This window comes from Aythya marila (genome assembly GCF_965140915.1).
Source record: "Aythya marila genome assembly, chromosome: 3".
Taxonomy (NCBI): domain Eukaryota; kingdom Metazoa; phylum Chordata; class Aves; order Anseriformes; family Anatidae; genus Aythya; species Aythya marila.
Genome location: NC_139044.1, coordinates 64,869,343 through 64,892,645, shown reverse-complemented (window position 1 = coordinate 64,892,645; position 23,303 = coordinate 64,869,343). Strand labels below are relative to the sequence as shown.

Genomic DNA, 23,303 nt, shown 5'->3' with positions numbered 1-23,303 from the left:
GTGGAAAACATTCATCTCAAACACAAACTAAAATTTAATGCATCAGAGACATGTAAAATCACTACAAAGATTAAAGATTTGGTTCTGTAATTTTTGTAAGAGGTTCTGAATGATAATATTAAGTGCCACTGCTTTCAGAGCTAGTGGAAAAGAGCATGCTCTTTAATATCAAACAAACAGAAGATAAAAGATTTTTTCAGACATCCAACATGAAAGACATAAAAATAAAATAAATTAAAAAAAGATGAAGCTGCACTTTTGAACATTCTCTCATTGACCCAGATCTTGTATGGCCAGTGGGTGTCCTGCAGGATTAAGCCTGCCTCAGTCCTCACCAGGCAGTGCCATCCAGCTCTCAGGAAAGCTTGGAGATGTATGTATTCTTCAACTTGCTAGACAGCTTGTCTGGGGCACTGGAGAGCTCCGTGGGTCCGCATGGTGCTCTGTGCTAGCCAGAAGCCAGGACACTAGGTGCAGACTCAAGGATTGTGATGAGACAGAGTTGATAAATGGTGCTGGACATGAGATGGGGCTGTGCAGGTGGATTTTGCTGTAGTAAATTGTACAGTATGTCTACCTGTATCTGATTTTTATTTTTCAATTAATCAGGAAATCTCAGATAACATCTGACTGCATGGTTACCCTGTGATATTGCTCAGTCCCCTTCATATTGCTTGCTGTCTTTGAGCTCAGGACTGGGTCTGGTACAGTACAACCACATGACAGCTTGGAGCAACATTGGAATAAAAGGTTTCAAGGGTAAAATTGCCATTCTGGATGTGATTGACACATCCAGTTGATTGCATTACAATATATTTGGTTGAAAAGCAGAACCAATTAAAAAGTACCTGATTGCCTATGTACCTTGTTAGATTTCATCTCAGTGCACTTATCAGTGAATTAAATCTAATTTAATGACAATGAGGGGGCAGTGGTGTAGGAGTATAGGGCTCACTAGTTCAAGTGTACAGGGGCTTGAATCATTCTAGCTGGAAGTAAATATTATTATTATTTCTTTCTTCTGTCAAAATAGACAGAATGCAAAAATATAGATTCAGTGCAGAAGGGGAGGGCATGATATGGCTGAGGAAACCAAGTTGACATAAGGTGGAGACAGTGTCAACAAATGCCAGAAACTGATGGTTCTGGAAAACAAGAGTGAGCAGCTTAAAAAGCAAAGTGAACTTTGTACCTTGAAAGAATGTGTCTGAAAGATGGCAATGAACTATTAGACGATTGCTCCTATTGCAGGAATAACATGATTGTGGTGTATCAGAGAGTCTGTGACTATATAGAAATTATTTTGAAACCTTTTGCAACAACTTTTCCATTTTGATTAACCACAGCCCACTGAGTATGTGTTCTTCACACATGACAGAATTCAGATGACAGAGGCCAAGTGAAGAATGAAAATGCTGTTGATGACATTTTCCTCATTCAAGAATCCTGTCATTGAAAAACAGCCTCTTTTGGGAAAAAGAAACATCTCATAAAAATTAGTGTGGAGTTTCTCAAATTAGTCTTAATATTATGTAGTTATTATGGAAATATTAATATTATTTTAAGGTTTGAATTAAAAGCAAAAATTTTGAGAATACTTTTGATCTTTCATAAATATAAATTAGAACATTATAAAAAACTAATTTTTACTGAAAAAATGGAACCTTATAATTTTTCACCTTTCAGCACAAGCAACTATTTTCTTCTTCCTTGTACATCAAAATTAATTGTAATAAAATTATCATTGAACTGCTAGATAATACATTATTTTTTAATGTGATCTTAGGCAGGACTGAAGATAAAGACCCGCAGAGTAGGTGAGATGAGTTGCTCTCAGACTCCTTTTACTTTTTTTAACTTGTGACTCTTTCTCATGTAGTGGGAACTTATTTATTGCACCTCTACACACCTATATGTAGGCATCTGCTCTGAGATATCTTAAGCTACAACCAGGTCTTTTGCCTAAAGGCTTGTTATCCTATCCAAAAGCTTCATTGGAATTAAAATATGTGTTGAGAAAATATTAGACTTGGAAGGAAGCTGCTATTTTAGTTAGTGAGAATCAAAATGGGGTATTTTGTAATGTGGTGTGTCAGGGTGCAACCAGCTGATAGACTAAGAAGTGCTGTAACTATTTGTCTGTCTCTAACTTCTATATCAGCTTTGCTGAGAGGTGCTAGCCTGTTCTCAGACTCACACTGGCTTCATATTCAGTTCCATGCACTGTTTTGTGCCAAAGTACCAGCCTGCATAAAGCTAAAGTGGGGTTATTGCTGGTTTTACTGCATGAGGAAGTTGTGCCCACAGCAGCTTTATCACTCATAGATATGGTTTCAGCTTCTGGAACCCTAATGCTGGCAGTGCTAGAAACCTGCACAACTTCTGTGCACGACAACTTCTGGCTTTCACTTCAGGTATATACTTCTAGAGGCAGATCAAAAAGTCAGTTGCTTCTGACCCGGTTTTCTAAACATGTAAAGCTTTATGTCCAATAAGTTGGTGTATCCAGAAGGAGTTTGTATTTGAGAGGGAGAATGAAATGGATCATTTGAGAAAAAAAAAAAAAAAAAAAAAAAAGTTCTGTTTTAAAGGCAGAAGGTTGTATTAGCTGTCTTAGCCTGACTTTTTGATATGGCTTTTGAATGTAAGAAGAGGAAATGAGAAGGAGTGAATAATGAAATGTGACAGGGATTTCTTTCCCATGTACTATTAAAAAAAAAAAAAAAAGCCTCTGCATTTTTTATGGGTAAGTTGAAGATAATGATAATTCTAGTTTGAGCAAATGACATAAATGTAAGAAATTTTAAAGAATGTATCCAAGCTTTAGCTCAGGTGGAAAGCAAATTACCCAGCTAGTGGGAGGGAGAAGGATTTTTGAACACCCTAACCAATTCTACAAGTTGCAATGTAGCCAAAAATAATATTCTGCCTTGCTATTCTTGCCTGTTATCATGGGGACCAAATACTCTGTTCTTTTGGGAATGCTGCATTAGTTAGTACATTTATTTGACTGGCATCATCAAAAGCAAGGCAAAGTAACTTCAACAGTAGTACCATAATGATTTAGCTATGTTGCTTACTGTACACGGGAAAGTCAAACAAGAGTCCACATGAATTCATTCTGACTCTGACCACTTGCAAGGATTTTGTGTGTAACAGCTTAAAAAAAGGCAAAGTACTGTTTGTGAAATCTCAGTCGGAAGTCATGGGAATGACTAGCAACAATCAACAATCTTTAGACACGGCTCTTGTTGAGAACTACAAAAAGAAAAAGAATGGCATTAGACCTACAAAATAATGATCAAAGACTGTAGTACACTTAGAATGTTTTCTTTTATTTTAAATATACCTATTACAATAATTTGTTAGGCTTATATAGAGCACTATTATTTACATAATTCAGTGTTTATCCTTTGGGGTGAATTCCAGTGCTCAATAAATAAGAGTCAGTGAGCTGCTTGTTAACCATGTCAGGATCAGAGTTCAGAAAGATTAATTTCACATAAATGATGAAAGTCCTTGAAATGGTTACAGTTACCTATGGTTTCATACAGCAGGTATCTTCTGACTGCAGTCAAATTGTGTTTAAAAATCTGACCTTAGTTACACGTATTTAGAACAAAGATTAACAACAACATCAAATTAAAAATATACTGAAAAACATCAGTGGTTAAACCTCTACATTTTTCAGATGCATCTCAGGGTGACGATATTGTTCGAAGGTAACAAAGAAACAGTTTGGTAGAATTCCTGTTATAAAACATCATGGGGCAAAATATACAGTCACTAACAAATAAAAAATACAGCTTTTTACAATATTTCCTTTTGACATGGCATCTTAAAATGTGCCTGCAGATAAGAATGGTTTTAATTCTTTTATTAAAATTAAGTTTTCCATAGTTACTATTTCTTACACATGAATTTATGCATTATGTATGCTATTTAAAACATATAAAAGATTAAGTTGTCAGTACACGAAATATTATTAGTTGAGAACATGAATAAAGGGTTCATATCAGATCCCATTCAATGTTATGCTCAAATACACAAGAAAGGAACTTTGGTCCTGATCTTTCACTAGGAGAGTAAATGTCCCATGTTTCTACATAGAGAACTTACTATCTTTACAGAGATTGTGCCAGTCCTGAGTGCAATCCCGTGATCCATGCCCAAAGTGGGTTTGAATCAGGACAAGCAGCTTTAGGGTTTTTCTCCTAATTCTTGTCAATATGTTTTGGAGGTCAAGTCTATGGCACATCATGCAAGTGGCTGAATATCTATGACATTCAGCTATGGCACCCAGTATTGTTTCTCCAACAGAGAGAAAGATAGGGAAGTGCAGCTCATAACTACCAGGCATTTATCCTAGCGAATGTAGCATTATCATCATTATCATGGACCAAAAACCATTGCTTATTGACAGTATGCCTGTTTGTTCAACAAAACATTTTGAATTTCAGCAGCATTACAGCTTTGCAGAGAATAGTTTCTGAAGTACCTTGTTACAGTTTTGAACATCTGGCACATTTAAGACACCCACCCAGCTATTTAAACAATATTTTAAAGCAAAATTAATGTTTGATATAAAATAACAGTTGTGTTGTAAATGTGGAAAAATAGCCTACAAAAAATAAGTATAAAAGTGATATCAGATTTATGAATATGTTTCATATATAAACAAGTCCAGGTGACTAGTCTGTGTGTTAGAAATGGCCCTTGACAGGCTGTGTCACAACAGTACATCACATTTTTCACAGTTTACATTAACACAGTTAGATTCACTATATGATGACACCTTATATAAGAAAAATAGTATTTTACAAACTATACATTTGGCATCTATTTTTACATTTTTTTTTCTGTTTCTTTGTCAGTTCCTTTTTTTTCTTTATCCCTCTTTTTTTTTTTTTTATTTTCTTACAAAATAGTGCAAAATTACAGTGCATTAATAGAAGATTTTGCAAATCCTAATAAAAAGACATACATAACTTTTTATTTTATTTTTAAATTATTATTATTATTATTCACTGGAAGCAGTTTGGCACATTAGAATTTTGTATAGATGGAAAATCTTCTCATTTTGTTGTCTTCAGGATATCCACTGAATCCTTGAAACATTAACCTGCACCAAGGGAGTTAACTTTCCATACTTTTTAATCTCATTTAACATATGCATTACAGAAGGAAACAGCAAAGGAAAATATAGATTTTATGGTTAAATTATTTACCAAACAGCATACATATATCAGACTGGCTTTTCATACCATGTTATAAGGAAAAGGACTGATGGGAACATTTTCATTTGGTGACTGTTAAGTGGTTAGTTACAGCTTCAAGGCTCTATAGGAAATTTATCCCAATTTCAAAGCATTAGTTTATGGTATATCTTTCACATTTTGCTGTCATGCATGTCCTTGTATATAGATCCAAACTGTCTGTATCAAGTCAGGGGGACAGGGTTTCATGAAAGCTTGTTTTATGCTGGACTAATTCATATATAGAATAACAAACAATTGCTTTTCCTGCCAATTTGCAATGATTAGATGATTTTTTTTTTTTACTAATTATTTACTTAGGAATGTTAAAGAAGAGTTCCCCCAGGTATGAACACTTCATTTGTACAGACAAGCACTATACTTCAAAGAAATGCCAATACTCTTGAAGACAAGAGACTTCTGTGTAATCACAAACAGGCATGGTGAAGGCAGCAGGACTGGGAGCACCCTAGGTCACTCTGTGCACTGAGAAATGCACAAAGATGTCACATGAGTTCAGTTCACATGACTTCAGTTCTTTACCTCCTTAGCTAAAAGTAAGAATGAGAAGCCTGGTTGAGATCATAGTATCACCTGCTAGAGGTTCCCAAATAGCCACCTGCACCAACCTACTCATAATTCAGGCAATTAACCCAGAGGTGAAAGGCTCTGACATGTGACCAAACCTCTGAACTCTTCACTGCACAGAAACTATTGGGTTCAGTTAATTGCATGGGGAATATGGCAACATAAAGGTTTCTCAATTAAATAGCTTTCCAATAGAGTAATTAAGTGACTTTTTCCAATACAGAAACCACAGGATGATGTCTCTAGGACTAATTATTTCTCATGAGTTTATGGTTTTATTATCTGTATCACTCTGTGGCATTTGTGCCATGAATTAAAATTACTACTGCATGGTTTATTTAATCAATTTCTTGGCATTCCTGTACTTTTTATGAATATATCTAACCAGTATGAATGTTACACTGATTCTTTGAAGTTAGAATGGGCTGTAGCACTAGAACCATTTATTCATATATTATAAGGAAAACATCCACAAATAAGAAGGTTGCTTTTTACCCCAGCCATTCCACTCTGGGCTCATCCTGTATGAAAGTTTGGGAATGTCCCATTTGGGAATGTCCCATATCGGCTACTGACTTTGGTGGAATATTTGCCTGAGCAAGGGGTAAAAGATGAAGCTTAAACAACCATTTTGAATGAATTGTATTTGTATCGATTGTGGTCTAACATCCAAAAAAACCACTTATATGAGAAAAACAAAACACCAAACAAGAAAGCAGAATTGTCACCCATTGTTAATAAGAATACCCACCAACTGTTAGATAAACAAGTACTTCACCTAGATTCTCTTCTCAATAATTTACTGGTTTGGATGAAGGAAGCACTTGAATATTTGACTAACTTCCACCATTAGATTTAAAGAGGTCAGAAGCCTCCCTGTGTGTGCAGACACACTTGTGTTCTCTGTCTCTCCCAGGCTGTCGGCCTCTAGTTCCTAAAACTCTAGTTTAGTATAAATCAGTAGTCCAATTAATTTACTTACAACTCAGTTGTTTCTGGTTCTATGCTTCTCTAAGATGAAGAATGCAAACATTTCCTCAACAGTGGGAATAAAACCATGTGCTGTTTTTCAATTATATGCCTTTTCTTATCCTCAGAAAGCAAATAAGTAATTCAGGGGTTCACATTTAGATGTTCAAATAGCATTTGGACAATACTCTTAGATATATGGTTTAACTCCTAGGTTGCCCTGTGTGGAGTCAGGAGTTGGACATGATGATCTTCATGGGTCCCTACCAACTCAGGATATTCTATGATTGTTCTAAGATTAGACTCATCCCCTCTAGGACGTCCTTGGTCTGGGTTAAATGAAGCAGATGTGACCAGGTTTTATACTTTCTTCCTAGGAGAATATTCTAAATATCATCTCAGCAAGCCTCAGCTCCTCTCACCTCTGTATTCAACATCTAAGTGCACAGCACAGGGAGGTTGTAAGGTGGGGTGCCATACTGAATGGATGATATGAGGTGATGATGCACATGCTATATGCTGAAGCAGAAGAGTAGGGCCAACGTCTGATGGATAAGCACTAAGCTAGAATTAGTCTGAAGAGTTTTCAGTTTGGAGTAGCCAGTTTACTCACAGAATAGACCCATGGATGTTAAAAGGACACACAAGTTGGCCTATGCTATAGACTGTGCTCTCAGGCACAATTCCCAAAGACAGTAAAAAATATACTGTTAGAAGCCCCATTGCATTAAAGCACTTAAGATGATCTTAAATTCTCATGGTCATATGCATGTGCTTAAGGTCCTTTCTGAATGAGGTCCACAAAGCATTGTTGCATAAGTGCAGAAGGATTTATTTCAAAATCAAAAAAGAAAAGATAATAAGAATTCTTTATATCAAATGGGAAATATGATTAGCATACTGACAGACTTCAGTCTTCCACCCCCAATGTTATTTTTTATCTAATAAAAGAGATAATACAAGGCCAACAGGAGTGTCATTTTTGAATAACCAGTAACAGTTATTAGTTATTTAACAGATGCCTGATTAGAGAAAATTATATGGTACTTTTTCTCTTCCTTTTCCTTTTCCTTTTCCTTTTCCTTTTCCTTTTCCTTTTCCTTTTCCTTTTCCTTTTCCTTTTTCTTTTTCTTTTTCTTTTTCTTTTTCTTCTTCAGTTCCAGGTTGAAAGTGAACATAAGTAGCTAGAGCCAGTAACCATCTGTTTACTGTGATCAGCAGTGCCAGTTACACAGATAGTGCTCAGTCTGCATGAAATCCGCAGCCCCACATACATATTCTAGCTCTCTCGGTCTTTCATTTCATTTAATATATTTCTTAAAAAACAAATATGTTGCTGGCTCTTTCTTGCACAGTCTGTGGGCCTCGCTCAGGCTGCTTGTTCATTGCAATCACAGCCACCTTGGATGACAAGAGGCATTCAAAGAAACTGGGAACCCGAATTTGCTAAGGAAGGGAGATCTCACATTGAGCATGAGCTGCTATGGCCATTGAGCGTTGGTGAAATGAAAGGAAAAGTCTTCTTTAGAAGGATCTGCTGCCAGTTTGTCTGACATCTCTTCACATTCAGTGGGATAGCAATGCATCTGCTGTTAGCATTTTATCTGTTTTGGATCTTATTTTCCACACTGATTAAGACAGTATAATGTTGATAGCTCAGCATAGCACAGAGTGCCTAAGAACAACCAAACGAAGGTATAGTAAAAGAAAGAATAATGATTACTCTGTCTTCAATGACTGATGATGTAATATGTGACAAGTAAGCATGCTGCTGGATTACTTGGCTGGCAAATAATATGAACTGACTGGCTAAATAAAATTGTTAAGAAAATAGTAAGAATTGATGTGATTTCTCATCTTTAATTTCTCTTTTATTGTACAAGTATCTTCTTTTGACAGTGGTACCATGGCATAAATAATGCCTTGTTTTCCATTTTAACTAATTCCGTGTAATTTTTCTTTCCATAATTAATTGTTTTTGCCCATTCTCCTTCACAGTGATTTACTATTTGAACCCATTACACTAATTGTTCATGTAGGATGGCACACAGAAAGACCATAAACAGACTGGAATCAATCTTCTGTTAGTTAGGTGTGTAGGTCCAGGCAGATTGCATTTTTGCATGCATGAAGTCCAGATAATTTACAACCATTTTTTCCATCATTATTCACCTAGGCTGGATACGTCTGAAGATGTTACAGCTTCTGTCAGCAAAGCTCTTTACATTCAGTCTTCCATACTGCTTAAGTCTTGACAATACATACACGTAGATCCCCCTAAAATCTTCATAAAATGACTGACTCACTTTTGTTCCAGACCGCACACTTCAGGAATATCAATGAGACATTAGGGCCATGTCTTGTGTTAGGATTTGATCATGATTCTTAGTCATTTCAATCTGGTTTAATTTTTTCCTGTTTTATTAATCTTTGAAATAATTCAAGTAATGAATCCTCAAGGCAAAGTATCTACACAAGCTTGTGTAGAGTTTTTGTGACAAGAATGACTGTTTCCAGTTCCAGCAAAAGACTGTCATGTACCTTAAAATTCAGCACAAGATTAGCCACGCTGACTGGATCCAGTGCTCACAGAAGTAACAATACTACTTACAGGCTTAACACATAGCATATATTTCAAAACTTTCCAGTGTATACTCCTATTGATCTTTTTAGTAACGAGTAATATATATTCCCATCTCATCTCATTATTGTGCTTACTTGTTATTAATATAAGAATTTATCAGATGAATCTTGAAGCCAAGGAATTAGTCTCCTCTGACTAAGGCCTTGTAATGCCTAGCACACCTCGTGCTATCTGGAATGAGGAATGAAATAAGAGACAGTACATGTTCACCAATGGGTGAATATACTTCCACTGAGGTCAATGCAAAGAATTTTAAAATTCCAGCATCAAAGAAATCAGGTAATCTAGCTGAAGCAGTGCCATATTCAGCAGCTGAGAATTTCACAGCCCTGAAAACAAAAAGTATGAAGAAACAGAAAGGTTTTGTTCCTGTGGGTAATAGCCACTTGCCTTCAAAATGATAGAAATATTATTCACATTATGACAATGTCTACACTGGTTTTAGAAGACTGGGTTTCCTTATATTGCATTAATTTGCAAGGTAAGCCCATCTTGTTTCCTACTGGAATGCTGGTGAATTTAGGAGGTTCACAGTATCTTGTAAATTATTTTTTTAAGACAGCAATACACAGTATAAATAAATATCTAAATGGAGACATAGGGAGAACACAAGTGTTTCTATAAGATTTTCAGAGGAGTTTCTGAGTTTAGAAATGTAAGTATATTATTCTTACAGCCTTCCATGTTTCTGTTCCAGCCTGGGGTAAACAAAGTATCTCATAAATCACTTTATTGTTTGTTAATCATCACTTACAACTTGATTCATTATTGCAGCAGACTTGTCTGCAAGTTTAATCTTAAGTACTTATCAATTACATTGCTTGATCAAGGTCTTCTACATCACATAACTAGAAGTTTTTCCAGTTAAACTATTAGACTTTTTTTCATTCTTTTCTGTATGTAGCTTCTTTTACCAGGCCTTACTTTAGTAGCAGGACATGTATTTGTTCACGGTAAACGAAAAGTATCTTACACCTTCATGTTTCAAGCTTTTTACATGTTATTTTCTTTTTCTTAGGGATAAGTCTCAAAAGTTTGAACTCAATGTTCATCTGTTAACTATTGAAACAACGTACTAATTTTACTGTGTGATGCTTACCAGTGAGTTTGTACCTTTTAACATTTCTTTTACAACTCTTTCTGTAGTTTAAATAAAAGATAACATAGTCAGAAAAGAATTCACATTTCTAGTATGATTTTAAAACATATCAAAATAGTAGACACAAGATTCTGAGAGCTGACTGCAACTCAGTAGAAACTGTACTCTGTAATATTTTGACCTAAAAAAACAAGCTGATTGGTTTTCAGTTGGTATCAAAATATATCTGTATGTCCTACATCATTAAACTAACCTTGTACTATACACAGCAATCCAGAATTTAAGTCTTAGCTGTTGAAAGAAAAAAAGTAATAAAATCAAATAACACACATTAGAAACAGACATATTTTTAACAATCATGACAATCATCACATTTCTGTATTTGTTATCAGAGCAAATTTAATACTTAAAAACCTGCTTGTATATTCAGATTTTGAAAGCATCTACTGTTCTTAAGAATGCATTTGTTTATACCTGTCACACAAAATGTTTTCAGAAAAAAAAACTCATTAGCATAATGAGTTGAATGGTTGAATATGTCATCTTGATAACTTATTTACTGATTTTCAGCATATTTCTTTCAGAAAAGAAACTCGGTACTCAGCAAGTTGTCCAACTATAATTACAGTTCAACAGATCTTTACAGAATTGGAGAGAAATTTAACAATAAAAAAAAAGGAGAGAGAAATTTCTAGAATCTTTTAACAAGCTATTTCTAAAAGGTTACTATTACCAGCTAAATTCAGTGCATGAATCTACGCGATCAAATGCCTATATTAAAATCCGTTTACTTCTGTATCAATATATCACCAATTACAGCCCTGATTCAGGTAAACAATACTTGATACACCAGGAAAATTAAGGACATGCTGCATTTAAATGCATTCAAAAGTTGGATGAATCGGGCTTTGATCACTATGGTTGTTCATCTTGTTCATATCTGGCTTCTCTACTCTTTGGAGGGTAACAAACGTATTACTAAAGTAACTCTAGGAGCTGTTTCTTAGGAAACTCATCCGTTTTAGAAACAGAGCGTCTGCTATGGTAATACGTTTTAAAAACTGTATTTCTACATTCTGCACCCTTAAAAAGGGGTGCAATTGATCACACTGAAATAATGACAGATATTGAACTTCACTGTGTTCTCAAAATATAAGATGACCCATAAAAAAGTTACTGTTTTTTAAAACATTACACACATTTCAGAATAGAACAGAAAATTATGTTCTTAAAATTCTCTATGGCATTTAAGAGTTGTGTCCTCATTTTCCAAATAGGTTAAAAAGCAAATAAAATCTTTAAAAAAAAAGGAAAAAACAAATGTTAAAAATCACCACTTTATGTGCAAGAATGAGGCATACTTCATAGACAATGTGAAAAATCTTGTTTAAAAATTATAGTAAACAATCAAATATTCTTCAGTGCACATAATTAGTATGTACATTATAATTTCAAACTGAGTATTGATGACTGTTGCTCATGATCTTTAAAATCTCTTACAAAATATAAATAGGACAGCCAAGAGAGGATAGCTGATAAACCATGACATAAGGTTTTCTCTTCCTTCTTTTCTTTTCTTATTCCTTTCCTCTCCACTTGGACTAAAGATCCTTCTGGCTTCTTCAAAAAAGTGCACACGTACGTGCGCACACACACACATACACACACACACATTAATTCCAAAACCATTTTTCTAAATTTCCAATTGACTTGTATTCCTGGTGTCTTTTCACATGATCACAAGCAAGACATGCATGTGATTCCCAAAACCTAGGAAGATGCACTGAGAAATCCTTCTTCCAGTTGAAATAACTAAGGTACATCTTGTTATTTTTGTCAAGCATTAGAAGATATTCTGCCAGCTCTCTTGGGGAGAGAAAATCTTCCACATGTATGAAAGAATCTGATGGAATGTAATTCTCATAGTTTTCTCTGGAAGGGCCCAGTACAACTGGTACTGATCCAGCCAGAAGGGCATTGTAAAGTTTCTCAGTAATATAATCTTTGTGGATTGAATTTTCAAATGAAAGGTAGAATTTACAAGTAGAGATAGTTGGAATTAAGTTTTTATCATTGACGTAGTCTCCGAAGGCTTGCCCATAGGTATGGATTTCAATGTATTTGCTAAGCTCATTGTAATACTTGACTCGAGCATGCTCAGGGTTCCAGTTACTTACAACCCAACACACCAAGTTTTCTTTACTTGGCACTTCATATGTAAAGGAACTTGTACCAACCATCATGAAGCCATAAGGCACCTGAATATCTGAATCACGCCGATAAGTCAGGGTCAGGTTAAAAAGGTGTTCAATGCCACTCTTTTGAGGAGTATGAGTTGGAGACTCCAAGTTCATCCAAATCCATTTCTGGAATGGTGGCCTGGCTTGCTGAGGTAAATTAGTCAGATCCCAGCTAATGTCCCTGTGATGAATGAGAACTGCATGGGATTTGTTATATAGTGAGCGGTCAATAGTCAGATGGCACCCATGGATGTTGAACATTGTTTGGCAGGATGTTAGATCAAATGTCTGACCAAATGGCCAAACCCAGATCAAAATAGTAGTCTCGTTAATATTATCAGTTTTGGAAGAAAAGAAGCTCTTCATTTTCAAAACTGAGCTGGCTGATTCTATAGGACCAGAGATCCAGCTGTTTGTCGGTTTAATATAAATTAGTATAAATGCCATGAAACAACCAAGGACAATGAAGATAATCAAAAATGGCCGGAAAATTCCTTTAGATGTCGATGTCATAATTTGTTCTGAGAAAAAAAAAAAAAAAAAGAGGAAGAGAAAGAGAGAAAATAACATCAGATATTTAAATCATATATATATGTCTTGTTAATGCAATCAGACATCAGACCCCAAAATGGACAAATTTTGATATCATTGACCTATAATCTCAGAAACTTCTTCTAAGTAGAGAAGGTATGTTGTGGGTGCCCCATCCCTGAAAGTGTTCAAGGCAGATTGGATGGTGCTTTGAGCAACGTGGTCTAGTGGGAGGTATCCCTGCCCATGATAGGAGGGTTGGAACTAGATGATCTTTAAGGTCCCTTACAACCCAAGCCATTCTGCACTTCTATGATTCCATGAATCCATTTTCCTATGAATCTATGTGATCTTGCACAGCATTCATGGCAAAATTTTGGATAATAGCATATTTCTCCTCTTCACATTAGAAGCTATCTGACATAAATTGAAAGTAGGGTTTTCAATATATATATCAAGCATGACATGTATGACATATATATATCAAGCATGACATGTATGTCTTAATCATTGTATATCTTAAACAGTGTTTTTGCTTAAAACCTAGGCCGAGGATTTGAGACAAATGATTCTCTTTGATTCTCTTCTTGTGTGTCTGGGTGAAGGATAATATGATGCAGTTTTGGTCCATACATATTCATATGTATATATGTATGGAGGATGCAGCTTTAGAGAAAAGAAGAAGGAAAGCACTGGAACTTTAATTCTGTTATCAGTAAGACTGTCAAAAAATTAGCTTATGCCTGGTGGGTACATGGGTATGAACATTTGTGCCTTTTCCTGAGAACTCCAAGAACAGATAGGGAAGCAAACAGCAGTACAGGTTCTCAGCTCCCATATTCAGCGTCACAGTTCCCACATAAAGAAAAACAAACAGTAGTATGTCCTTAAACATTTAGTTATGTTTTTATGCCACAGCCCTGTGTTAAAAATTACAAAACTACAGATATGCTGCATCTTTTTGAGGCATATTTTTTTTTTCTTTGGGGAAAGAAAGGGTAAGAAGTTCCTATAGTTTCCTTTGTTCTCTTTCTGGTAGTGTCTTTCTGAGATAACTGATAAATCTCTTTCCAGCACTCATTTTCCATATGTTTCTTGTGAAACCTAGCAAAGTTAGGGATTGTTTGTGGTTAACTTCTACTGCTGTATGTAGCCCTATAGGTGTTCTAAAAATAAAAATAGTTAAACATGTAAAAAGTACTATGACACACAATGAAAAACGAACAGAAGTTAGATATCAATAAGAAGTGTTCTAAATATACTGTCTGACTGTAGAAATGTAGTCCTGCAGTACACTTTAATTACTATAAAATTTGTCTGACTTTCTTTTTCTGCATGTTTTTCAGTGCTTTGGGTTTCTTATTTATTTATTTATTTATTTTATAAAGTACTCTTTGATTCTCTTCTTGTGTATCTGCGTGAAGGATAATATGATGCAGTTTTGGTCCATACATATTCATATGTATATATGTATGGAGGATGCAGCTTTAGAGAAAAGAAGAAGGAAAGCACTGGAACTTTAATTCTGTTATCAGTAAGACTGTCAGAAAATTAGCTTATGCCTGGTGGGTACATGGGTATGAACATTTGTGCCTTTTCCTGAGAACTCCAAGAACAGATAGGGAAGTAAAGCAGCAGTACAGGTTCTCAGCTCCCATATTCAGCGTCACAGTTCCCACATAAAGAAAAACAAACAGTAGTATGTCCTTAAACATTTAGTTATGTTTTTATGCCACAGCCCTGTGGTTCTCAGGTTCTCAGCTCCCATATTCAGTGTCACATTTTTTTTTAATTAAAAAAAATCCCATGCCTAAATATATATAAAATATCACTCTTAAAAAAAATAATCAGACAGAAAGCAAAAAAAAATAATATATATATATTTTAAATTTAAACCAGCTCATCTCATTTAACCTGTGAAATAAACAATTACATTCAGCACAAAGACATGGTAGAATGTTGTGAGTGTAAAAGATGATGTGTAAGCATAGCAGCACAGTTACAACAAAAAACATTTTCACATTCATCATTTATGAAAGGGACACAGAGGGGATGTCATTCCTAGTTCTACACTACCACTGTATCTTGAGGAAAAGAATTTTCCACAATTTCTTCCTTATTTTAGAAGGTCAGATGGTCTTAATTTTCTGGTTTTAGGTACTGTAGGTTAACCTTGGCTGGCTGCTATGTGACCACCCAGCTGCACTGTCAATCCTTCTCCTAAGCAGGACAGGGGCAGAAATTAAGATGGAAAAGCTCACTGAGGTAAGGATAGGAAGATAACTTAGCAATTACTGTAAGGGGACAATAAAACAGACTCACTCTGGGGAAAATTAATCTGATTCATTGCCAATGAAAATAGATTTGGATAGTGAGACCCCTCCAAAGGGAGCAGAAGGGATTGTTAATGGGGATTGAGGTCAGTCTATAACAGCTCCACCACACCACTCCTTCCTCACACTTTTCCCCTATTCCAGTATATGGGCTGTAGTCTTTCTATAAATAACCGCTGGTCCAGAATGGGGTTTTCCACAGATTGCAGTGTGGATATCTGCTCCATCATGGCCCTCTCCGTGGACTAGGGGGAAATCTTTGCTTTGGTGCCTGAAGCATCTTCTCTACTTCTTCTCTGACTTTGGTGTTCACGGGGCTGTTTCTAACACTTTTTTTATTATTATTATTATTTTTTTTTTTAAAAACCCTCTCATTCCTCACTGCCTGTCTAGTGTATTTGCCTTTCTTAAACACACTTTTTCCTAGGCACTGCCATCTTGGCTGCTGACACCAGCTGTGCCCAGTGGCGGGGTCAGTGGAATTGGCTGGAATCCAGCACGGGGCAGCCCCAGCCCCTGCTCACAGAGGAGCCCTGTAGCCCTCCTATCCTACGAGTGCCTGGACATGGACAGCCAGTAGAGATATTTAAAATCTTGTGGTGTGTTTAGTCTGACTCCTTTGTCTCATCCTCTTCTTTTGGACATAGATTAGCAAGTCCTCTATGCTTTCAAGCAAAATGATCCTGAAAGGAGTAAAGGGGAGGAATGTTTATGTCCATAACTTTTCCACTTCTTCTCATCAGTTCAAGTTCCTCTGAAGGAAATTTGTGGTTTTACAGCTACATCACACTGGCTTTTTTTTTTTCTTTCTTTCTTTTTTTTTTTTTTTTTTTTTCCCCAGCTTATGTTGATTTTTGCTTGAAATACATCTAGAGGGCAGTTTATGACCCACAAGAGCAGAAGGTTCTTTCCCTGCCTTTCTATAATGACAGTCTGAGCAGGGTCTCTGAGGAATAAGGGATTTATGTTGAACAGCTCTAGGAGATGAAACTCAAGTTAAAAACAAGGGGCTGAACCAATCTTTATGTGACTGTTCTTAGTTTCTCTGCTATCGAAACCAACACAGAATAGGGACAGCTTTTCACATAAGAGCTAGTGTGAGCTGAGTTTGGAGAATAGGTTGGGAAAGGTGTCTATTCACAGAGACTGATCATTTTCTGGAGACTGAAATGGCCGGCAAATCAGAAAAGTACTTTAACATTGTGCCTTGTAATGCAGTCACCCTCCGGTTAAAAGCTCACAAGGCTTTCATTGCAGGGATTATTTTACACCAAGCTCATCTGCTAACTAATGAAACCCCCTGTATCATCACAAGACAATTTCTGCTACACAGGAAAGAGTCAAATATTATTTATTCTGTTCTCTGCAAGAAATTGTAGTGTATTCACGGTGCAGTATTTGTGTAGGAAGTTTTGAACTATAATGTCAATGTGAGGATAAACACTTGCTGCTCCAGAATACCAACATTAACTTCTCACAACACTAAAAAAGTAAATTAACCTATTTTCTGTCCTCAAAATCTGTTTCCTCACATTGTTTTGGTGCCCTCTACTTATGTGCCCCCTACTGATGCGGGATCGTGGTTCTTAGAATTTACCTTTCACTGAAACACTAACTCACAGACAGGATAGTACTGTCTGGTTTTACATCCTTTGGGTTCAGCGAACTAGCCATTCATTACACAGACTCAAACATCTATTAGGAAGTTACTGCTAACAGGATTGTGGAAAAGTGTTACAAAAGCAAGATGTTAAAACCTGGAATGAGAGGTTTGCAAGGAAGCAGAAGCCCAGAGCAGAATTCTAGCAATGCCACTTGCTTATACTCCAAGGAGCTGACAGGATTTTGTGGTAACTGCAGTAATAACTATTAAGATATTCACTGGGAATAGCAATATTTTTTTTTCAGAATGAAGTGTTAACCTCAGAAGCAATAACTTCTGCCTTCCTTAAAGCAGACTGAAGAACCAGCAAACTCTGCCTTCATGGCTTTTGGGACCCTTGGTTCTATATACAGGGAGGCAGTAGACCAGTGAAAACATACAGCAAGCACCTGTTGACAAATAGTATTTTCTTGCGAAGCAGCTTTTCTATAATGCTAGGATATAGAGATTGGTTCCTTTGTTTGCCCACTAGAATTTATGGAAGATTTATTTTTCACAATGTTCTTCAAAATGTGTTTTCCATATTTAACATTTCCTTCTTCCTTTTTGTGCCTAAGGTAACTACCAATCTCCTGCTGTAGCTCTCACATAAAGGTGACAGACACTAAGGAGACATTCATTACAAGACATCCAGCCAAATAACCTTAGCTCACCCTTCCTCTTTCATGGCTTTCCTTCCACCACGGAAGCACAAATTTCCTTTTTGCAGATCCCCTCCCCCATCAACCTCTGGCATGCCAGCCTCTGAAAAGAAAACTTTGTCAAAGAAATGTGTTTACTGAGACTATTGCCAACTGGAAGAATTCATTACCTTTGATAGTTTCATTATAAAGTACATTTCTGAGTGTTGTGACATAGCGAGTATCTTCTAGGTGCTTTTTTTCCTAGTTGAAAGTATAATATCTCATCAGTACAAGACTATTTTTCTCAGTACAAAACTTAGCAAGGCTCCCTTTAAAGTGCAAAATTTGGCATTACATCTGCAAGCAACTCCACGTAGTAGCAACACAACCAAGGAGATACTAGCAGGGTACTAGCAACATTAACCCTAAGTACACCAGGCAAGGCTTGCAAAAAATATATCTATTGTGTGAATGCATCATGTTCACAAAGAAATAAAATGGAATTTTAAAGGAACTGTTTTATCATGGCTCCTTTGCAATGGTGACTTCTTAGTTATTCCAGAAGGGATATATATATACATTTCTGATATGCAACACTGCAGGAGGGAGAAAAAAAGGTAACCTTCCTGGTCAATAATATCAATATCTGCTTTTCTGGCATATCTTTATGCTAGCTTCACTGGCATACTATCAAAGTTTTCCCAGTAACCCAAATATATAACTACTTGCAGAAGTATAACTGTCATTACTAGTTAGTACTGAAATCTTCCAAAGGCTTAGTGTCAAGGTCAGTCCTATGATTTTTTCAATCCAAAAAAGCTGGCCACTGCATCCATCAAAAAAAACACCTGACTGTCAGCACTGGCAGTCACTGCAAATCTCCTAGAAGAGCTAAGATGGCTTTCTGGAGAATTTGAAAGTGTGAGGGAACGTTTTGTTTCCAAGGGTGGAAAGGGGCATTGAGGACAGTATTTTAAAATTAAGCTGGAGCAAAGGGACAGTGTTATTTTTGAAGTCATGGACACTGAATAATGAATAAAGACCTCTTGTTACTTTTCTTGCCTTACTTAAAATCCTGAATTGTTCAGGGCTAACTCTTATCTTTATCAGCATTTGGTTTCAGGAGAACTCAAGAAGAAATACTTTAAAGTCTCTGGTGATCACTCCTGGGATCAGATTGGGCATCTCTGGCACAGAGGATTTGTCAAAACTGAGAAGCAGGAGGACACTGAGGCAAACAGATGTGTCAGAGATGGGCCCATCTAGAAGCAGATAGTATCTATGGAGATACTCTAGAAATATTAAAAGGACAGTTGAATGCAGTGGGAACTGATACGAATCTCATGAAAACAAACATTATTGTTGGAAAGAACATTCCTTTGAAATTCCTTTCCCTGTCCTCTGGCATATTGTAGCAGCCCCAGCCGCGACATATCTACCTTTATGCTAAAGGTGGTGTTGTCTTAGACCAAACTTACAGTTAGCTGGAGGTTTCTTCACCTGCAGTATTAAAAGAAAATATATTGCTTCAGGCTAGCTTGAGTTTATCTTTCTATCTCCAAGTCATTGCTGTGTGGACATGCCCCAAACTACTTTTGCTTCAGTTCTCTGAGACTAAAAAATTTTTCTTTTTGGTGGAATTAACTCTTACTGCTCCCAGTTATGCCTTTTTAGCAACTGAAGTAGTGGATTTTTAACTTGCATGGGCTTGTTTCCATTCTTTTCCACACCTGTCCCACAGATTTCTGAAAGCATCCCAGTCTGAAAAGACTCATCAGAGCTACATAGAGTTAAAGGTTTTCATGCTGAAAGTTGAATGAGCTGCTAATCTCAGGCTGTGTATTTTGATTCTATTTGCACCATTGTATTTGCACCATTCTTTTTCTTCCCTTCTCCACCTCTTTTGTTTTTGGGTTATTTGTTCAATTCCTCAGATTCCAGTTTTGTGTGTTTGCACATTGAGGACAATATAGAATGTTCTTATTCAACAGTGGTAATTTTTATTATTATGAACAGTTTTAGAAAAATAATCTAAGAGGACAGGTAGCATAATTAAGACATTGTTTAGGGAATGTGCTAAAGCAATCACTGGAGACTGTTAAGAACAGGTTAGACAAGCATCACTCAGCAAGGAGAGATTAGATTCTCTCAGGTCCTGGGGCTGGGCTAGATGACCTCATTTGATTCCTTCCAGACTTTTGGTCAGTGATGATATTAATCACAGACTGTTGTAAAAAGTACCTAACAAAAATGCATCCCGACAGCCTAAAACTGCAGAAAATTGCTGAATAAATTAGTAAAAAAATCTCTCATCTTGAAACTTTTCTTGCAGTCTATGAAACAGCAATACTGCATAGTGAAAATGTAAAGGAAACTGAAAAATCAAGTGCACAACAACGACAACAACAACAAAAGTCCCCGTTTTCAAAGGCAAAACAGAGAGCTTCCTGTCAATTGCTGGCTGAGGTACTGCTGCTTTTTTGAGAATCTCTGAATCTTGTCCTCTCAGGCCTTGGTGAGGAACACCCTATTCTCATCTCCATTCTCCCCATTGCTGTGCAACACACAGAATGCTGCAATGGCTCAGCAGCCTTCAGCGTTCCCGTGTGATTGCCATCTATCCTCTCCTTCTCCTGGTGGCACTCACATACTGTCACTCCCCAGCTGCTGAGGCAACAGCTCAGTGGTTCCTTTCTGCAATCTGACACTACAGCAGACAGCCTTAGCCAGGGATGCAGGGTCTTTTGTAATAACAGAGGGAAGCAGCTACAGCATTGCTCTCCGTACTGGACAGATCCTACTTCCACGCCCCACTGCCACATATTTGAAAAGAAAAAAGAAAAGAATTACCTGAAAATCCTATCCAAGGAACTTTTTCCAGCCAATACAGAAGTAGCATCAGGACACCCCACTTCACACTGCAGCTCTATCTCTTTCTATTTATGAACTCTAAGGGAACATAAGAGTACTGTCTGTTCCCTCTCTTGCACAACTGGAAAATTCATGCATGCAGAGCTTTAAGAAACACCAGCAGCATTGCCAGGCTTGGTAACATGCAGAGACAGTAACTTTTTACCTTAATGACCATGTTGGCTTGTCCACGTCAAAGCTAGTTTACAACTGATAACATTCTGTGAAGGGAGTGGTGGCTTTCCATACTGTGCTGACTACAGAAAAGGCAGTTCTTTACCACCATAACTTACGAGCCAAGTTTATCCACCTCCCCAGGAAAGTACTTTTTGTCTTCCTGAAGATAAAACTCCTCCTAGTTATACAGCACAATCCAAACTTCTTTCAAAAGCACTGAAAATGCTCTGCAACAAATGAAGCTGTTCAAAGAAAAGCATCCTCAGAAATGGGTAAGGGGGTTTCTTTCTCCCTTCTTTCCATGTAGTTTGGGGACAGCAAATTGCTGTTCTCACTGATTGTGCCAGAACTGCAGAAAGAGCTGTTCAGTAGCTTTGTGGATGGCTTGTAAAACTGCAGCCAACCAGCTGAAATATGGAAAAAAAAACATATCTACACAAGGTATGAGTTTGTGATGGCCACCAGCCTACCAGAAAGCCCTAGTTAACTCACAGTAGATGTGAAAATGGTGTAAATTAAGTTAAAAAGAGATGGGATGTAAAGTGGCAAATGAAGAATCATAGGCTTTGCTGTGTATGTGTGCTAAACTGAACATCCCAGAATTATGGTTGCTTCTGACAAATTTCCTAGTATATAATTCCTTAGTACAATGGAAAAAAATGCCTCTCCATGCAAAGCAGACAAATCAGGGTCAGGAAAAAGTGGAAAATGCCTGCTTATAATAGTGAACATTTACTAGGGGACATTACTTCTGTGGCAAAGCAAGGCTTTTGGAGCTCTAAGCACCAGCTGTTTGTGTAGATATGATTAGAGGCTGTGTGCAGCCTCTTACACTGCTGAATCTTGCTGCATAGGCAAGCTTGAAAATTTTAATTGGGATTTAATGCTGTTCTTTTTGCAGATACAACTGCAAAGATCTGGAGGATTGTGCCAGTGGCAGCATAACTTCTGAGACAGCTCTGTAGCCTAGACAGCTCTGTAGCCTGAGAGGCCTCTAAAACTTCCCATAAAATCCTCATAATTTGAGCTCTTCTTAACATTTCAGTTCCCTGCCTGCCTAGCACCTGTTTCTTAAGAAACTCATAAATATTCTGGCTTTTGGATCTGTACTGATATCAGTATTTTAGGATGCAAATCGATGGTCTTGCTTTAATTTACAAAGCCTAAACTGTTAAGAATGCTAGTTGCTGGAGAGAAAACTGCTCTTGAGAGAAAAGGGGGCAACTGAAGTGCTCACATCCATTGTAATCAGCTCTATGGTTGAAAGGGAAAAAGACATTTACTTATAAAGTCAGAATAAAAATGCAGAAGAGAGCTGATTTTCAACAGGACTCAGCAATGGCCAAGAGTCCTTATCCAGATTCTGCAACTTCTTGTCCACACTGCTCTTGCTTTCTTAAAAGAGACTCAGTAAGTCAAAGGCTGAGGTTAAAGTCAGTGTATATAAAATACAAATCCTTCGTATCCTATGATACTGAGTGCCAAAAATGATCGTCACTTATTTTCTGTATTGAAAAAATGTACTTCAAGTAAGTGAACACTTATAAGTGCAAGTGCCTCAATACAAAATACATGGACAATTGGAAAAACACCAATCATTTTCCAATTGCACACCAGCAGTTATGTTTTCAAGGTGAATTATGTTGGTAAAGTGTTAAACATTTTAAAGAATGAGCCTGGTAGGTGTAAGATGGAAGGTCATTATAAAACAGGACTCTTAAGGTAAGTATTTTATCTTGCTGGAGCAAAGAAGTGTGTAAGTCACTATAAACGTTGGCCAAATTTGGAAATTTTAAAAAATAAGAAAGGAAAACTTTTTAGAGACCAATCCATTTGGCTTCTTACTCATGCACAGAAAGCAAGAGCAAGATCCACACACACACACACACAAAAATAAATCATAATTGCTCATAACAATTTTATAAGAGCTTAAAAATCATGCATATACATACCCTCACACACAAACAGAAACAAAACTGGAATCCACCAAAACCTAAACAGCAGAAAATTAAACAGTAAGGATGAAAACATATTTTAAATATATGTATTAAATAGTATATATTGTAAACCCAGCAAAAATAGTAACCCCTAAGCCTCTCAAACTGTACATTCCTCTGAGAAAACAAAATCTCAGTTGAGAGAAACAGCGGTTAATTTCTTGGAGTATCTCTTTGTGTGTATAATGAAAGGAAGAACAAAGAGCTGGAACTACTAGTATAACAAGCTGAGAAATACAAAGCTGTAACAAAAAGTCACTGAAAAGACATTTTC

The 23,303-nt window shown here is 36.7% G+C and overlaps 1 protein-coding gene across 3 annotated transcripts; it reads right to left on the bottom strand.

The window, feature by feature from the left end:
- Positions 1 to 3,403: 3,403 nt before the first annotated feature.
- FUT9 (fucosyltransferase 9) lies at positions 3,404 to 21,101 on the bottom strand. Of its 3 annotated transcripts, XM_082757966.1 has the most exons (3): positions 20,796 to 21,009; positions 17,976 to 18,066; positions 3,404 to 13,316 (listed from the first exon to the last, which is right to left on the bottom strand). In XM_082757966.1, the coding sequence occupies exon 3, from the start codon at positions 13,306 to 13,308 to the stop codon at positions 12,229 to 12,231; it is 1,080 nt and encodes a 359-aa protein (XP_082614092.1). In that variant the 5' UTR covers positions 13,309 to 13,316; positions 17,976 to 18,066; positions 20,796 to 21,009; the 3' UTR covers positions 3,404 to 12,228. The 3 variants fall into 3 exon arrangements, with proteins under 3 accessions (XP_082614092.1, XP_082614093.1, XP_082614091.1); XM_082757967.1 differs by lacking the exons at positions 17,976 to 18,066; positions 20,796 to 21,009 and adding an exon at positions 21,022 to 21,101; XM_082757965.1 differs by lacking the exon at positions 17,976 to 18,066.
- Between the last annotated feature and the right edge of the window lie 2,202 nt (positions 21,102 to 23,303).

What these genes read in the sequence shown, in the direction of transcription:
- FUT9 (XM_082757965.1), bottom strand. Translation starts at nt 20,844, where the DNA reads ATGCTACTTCTGTATTGGCTGGAAAAAGTTCCTTGGATAGGATTTTCA. An exon ending in TCCTTGGATAGGATTTTCAG is followed by an intron (nt 13,317 to 20,795) that starts GTAATTCTTTTC and finishes TTTTTTTCTCAG; the next exon opens with AACAAATTATGACATCGACA.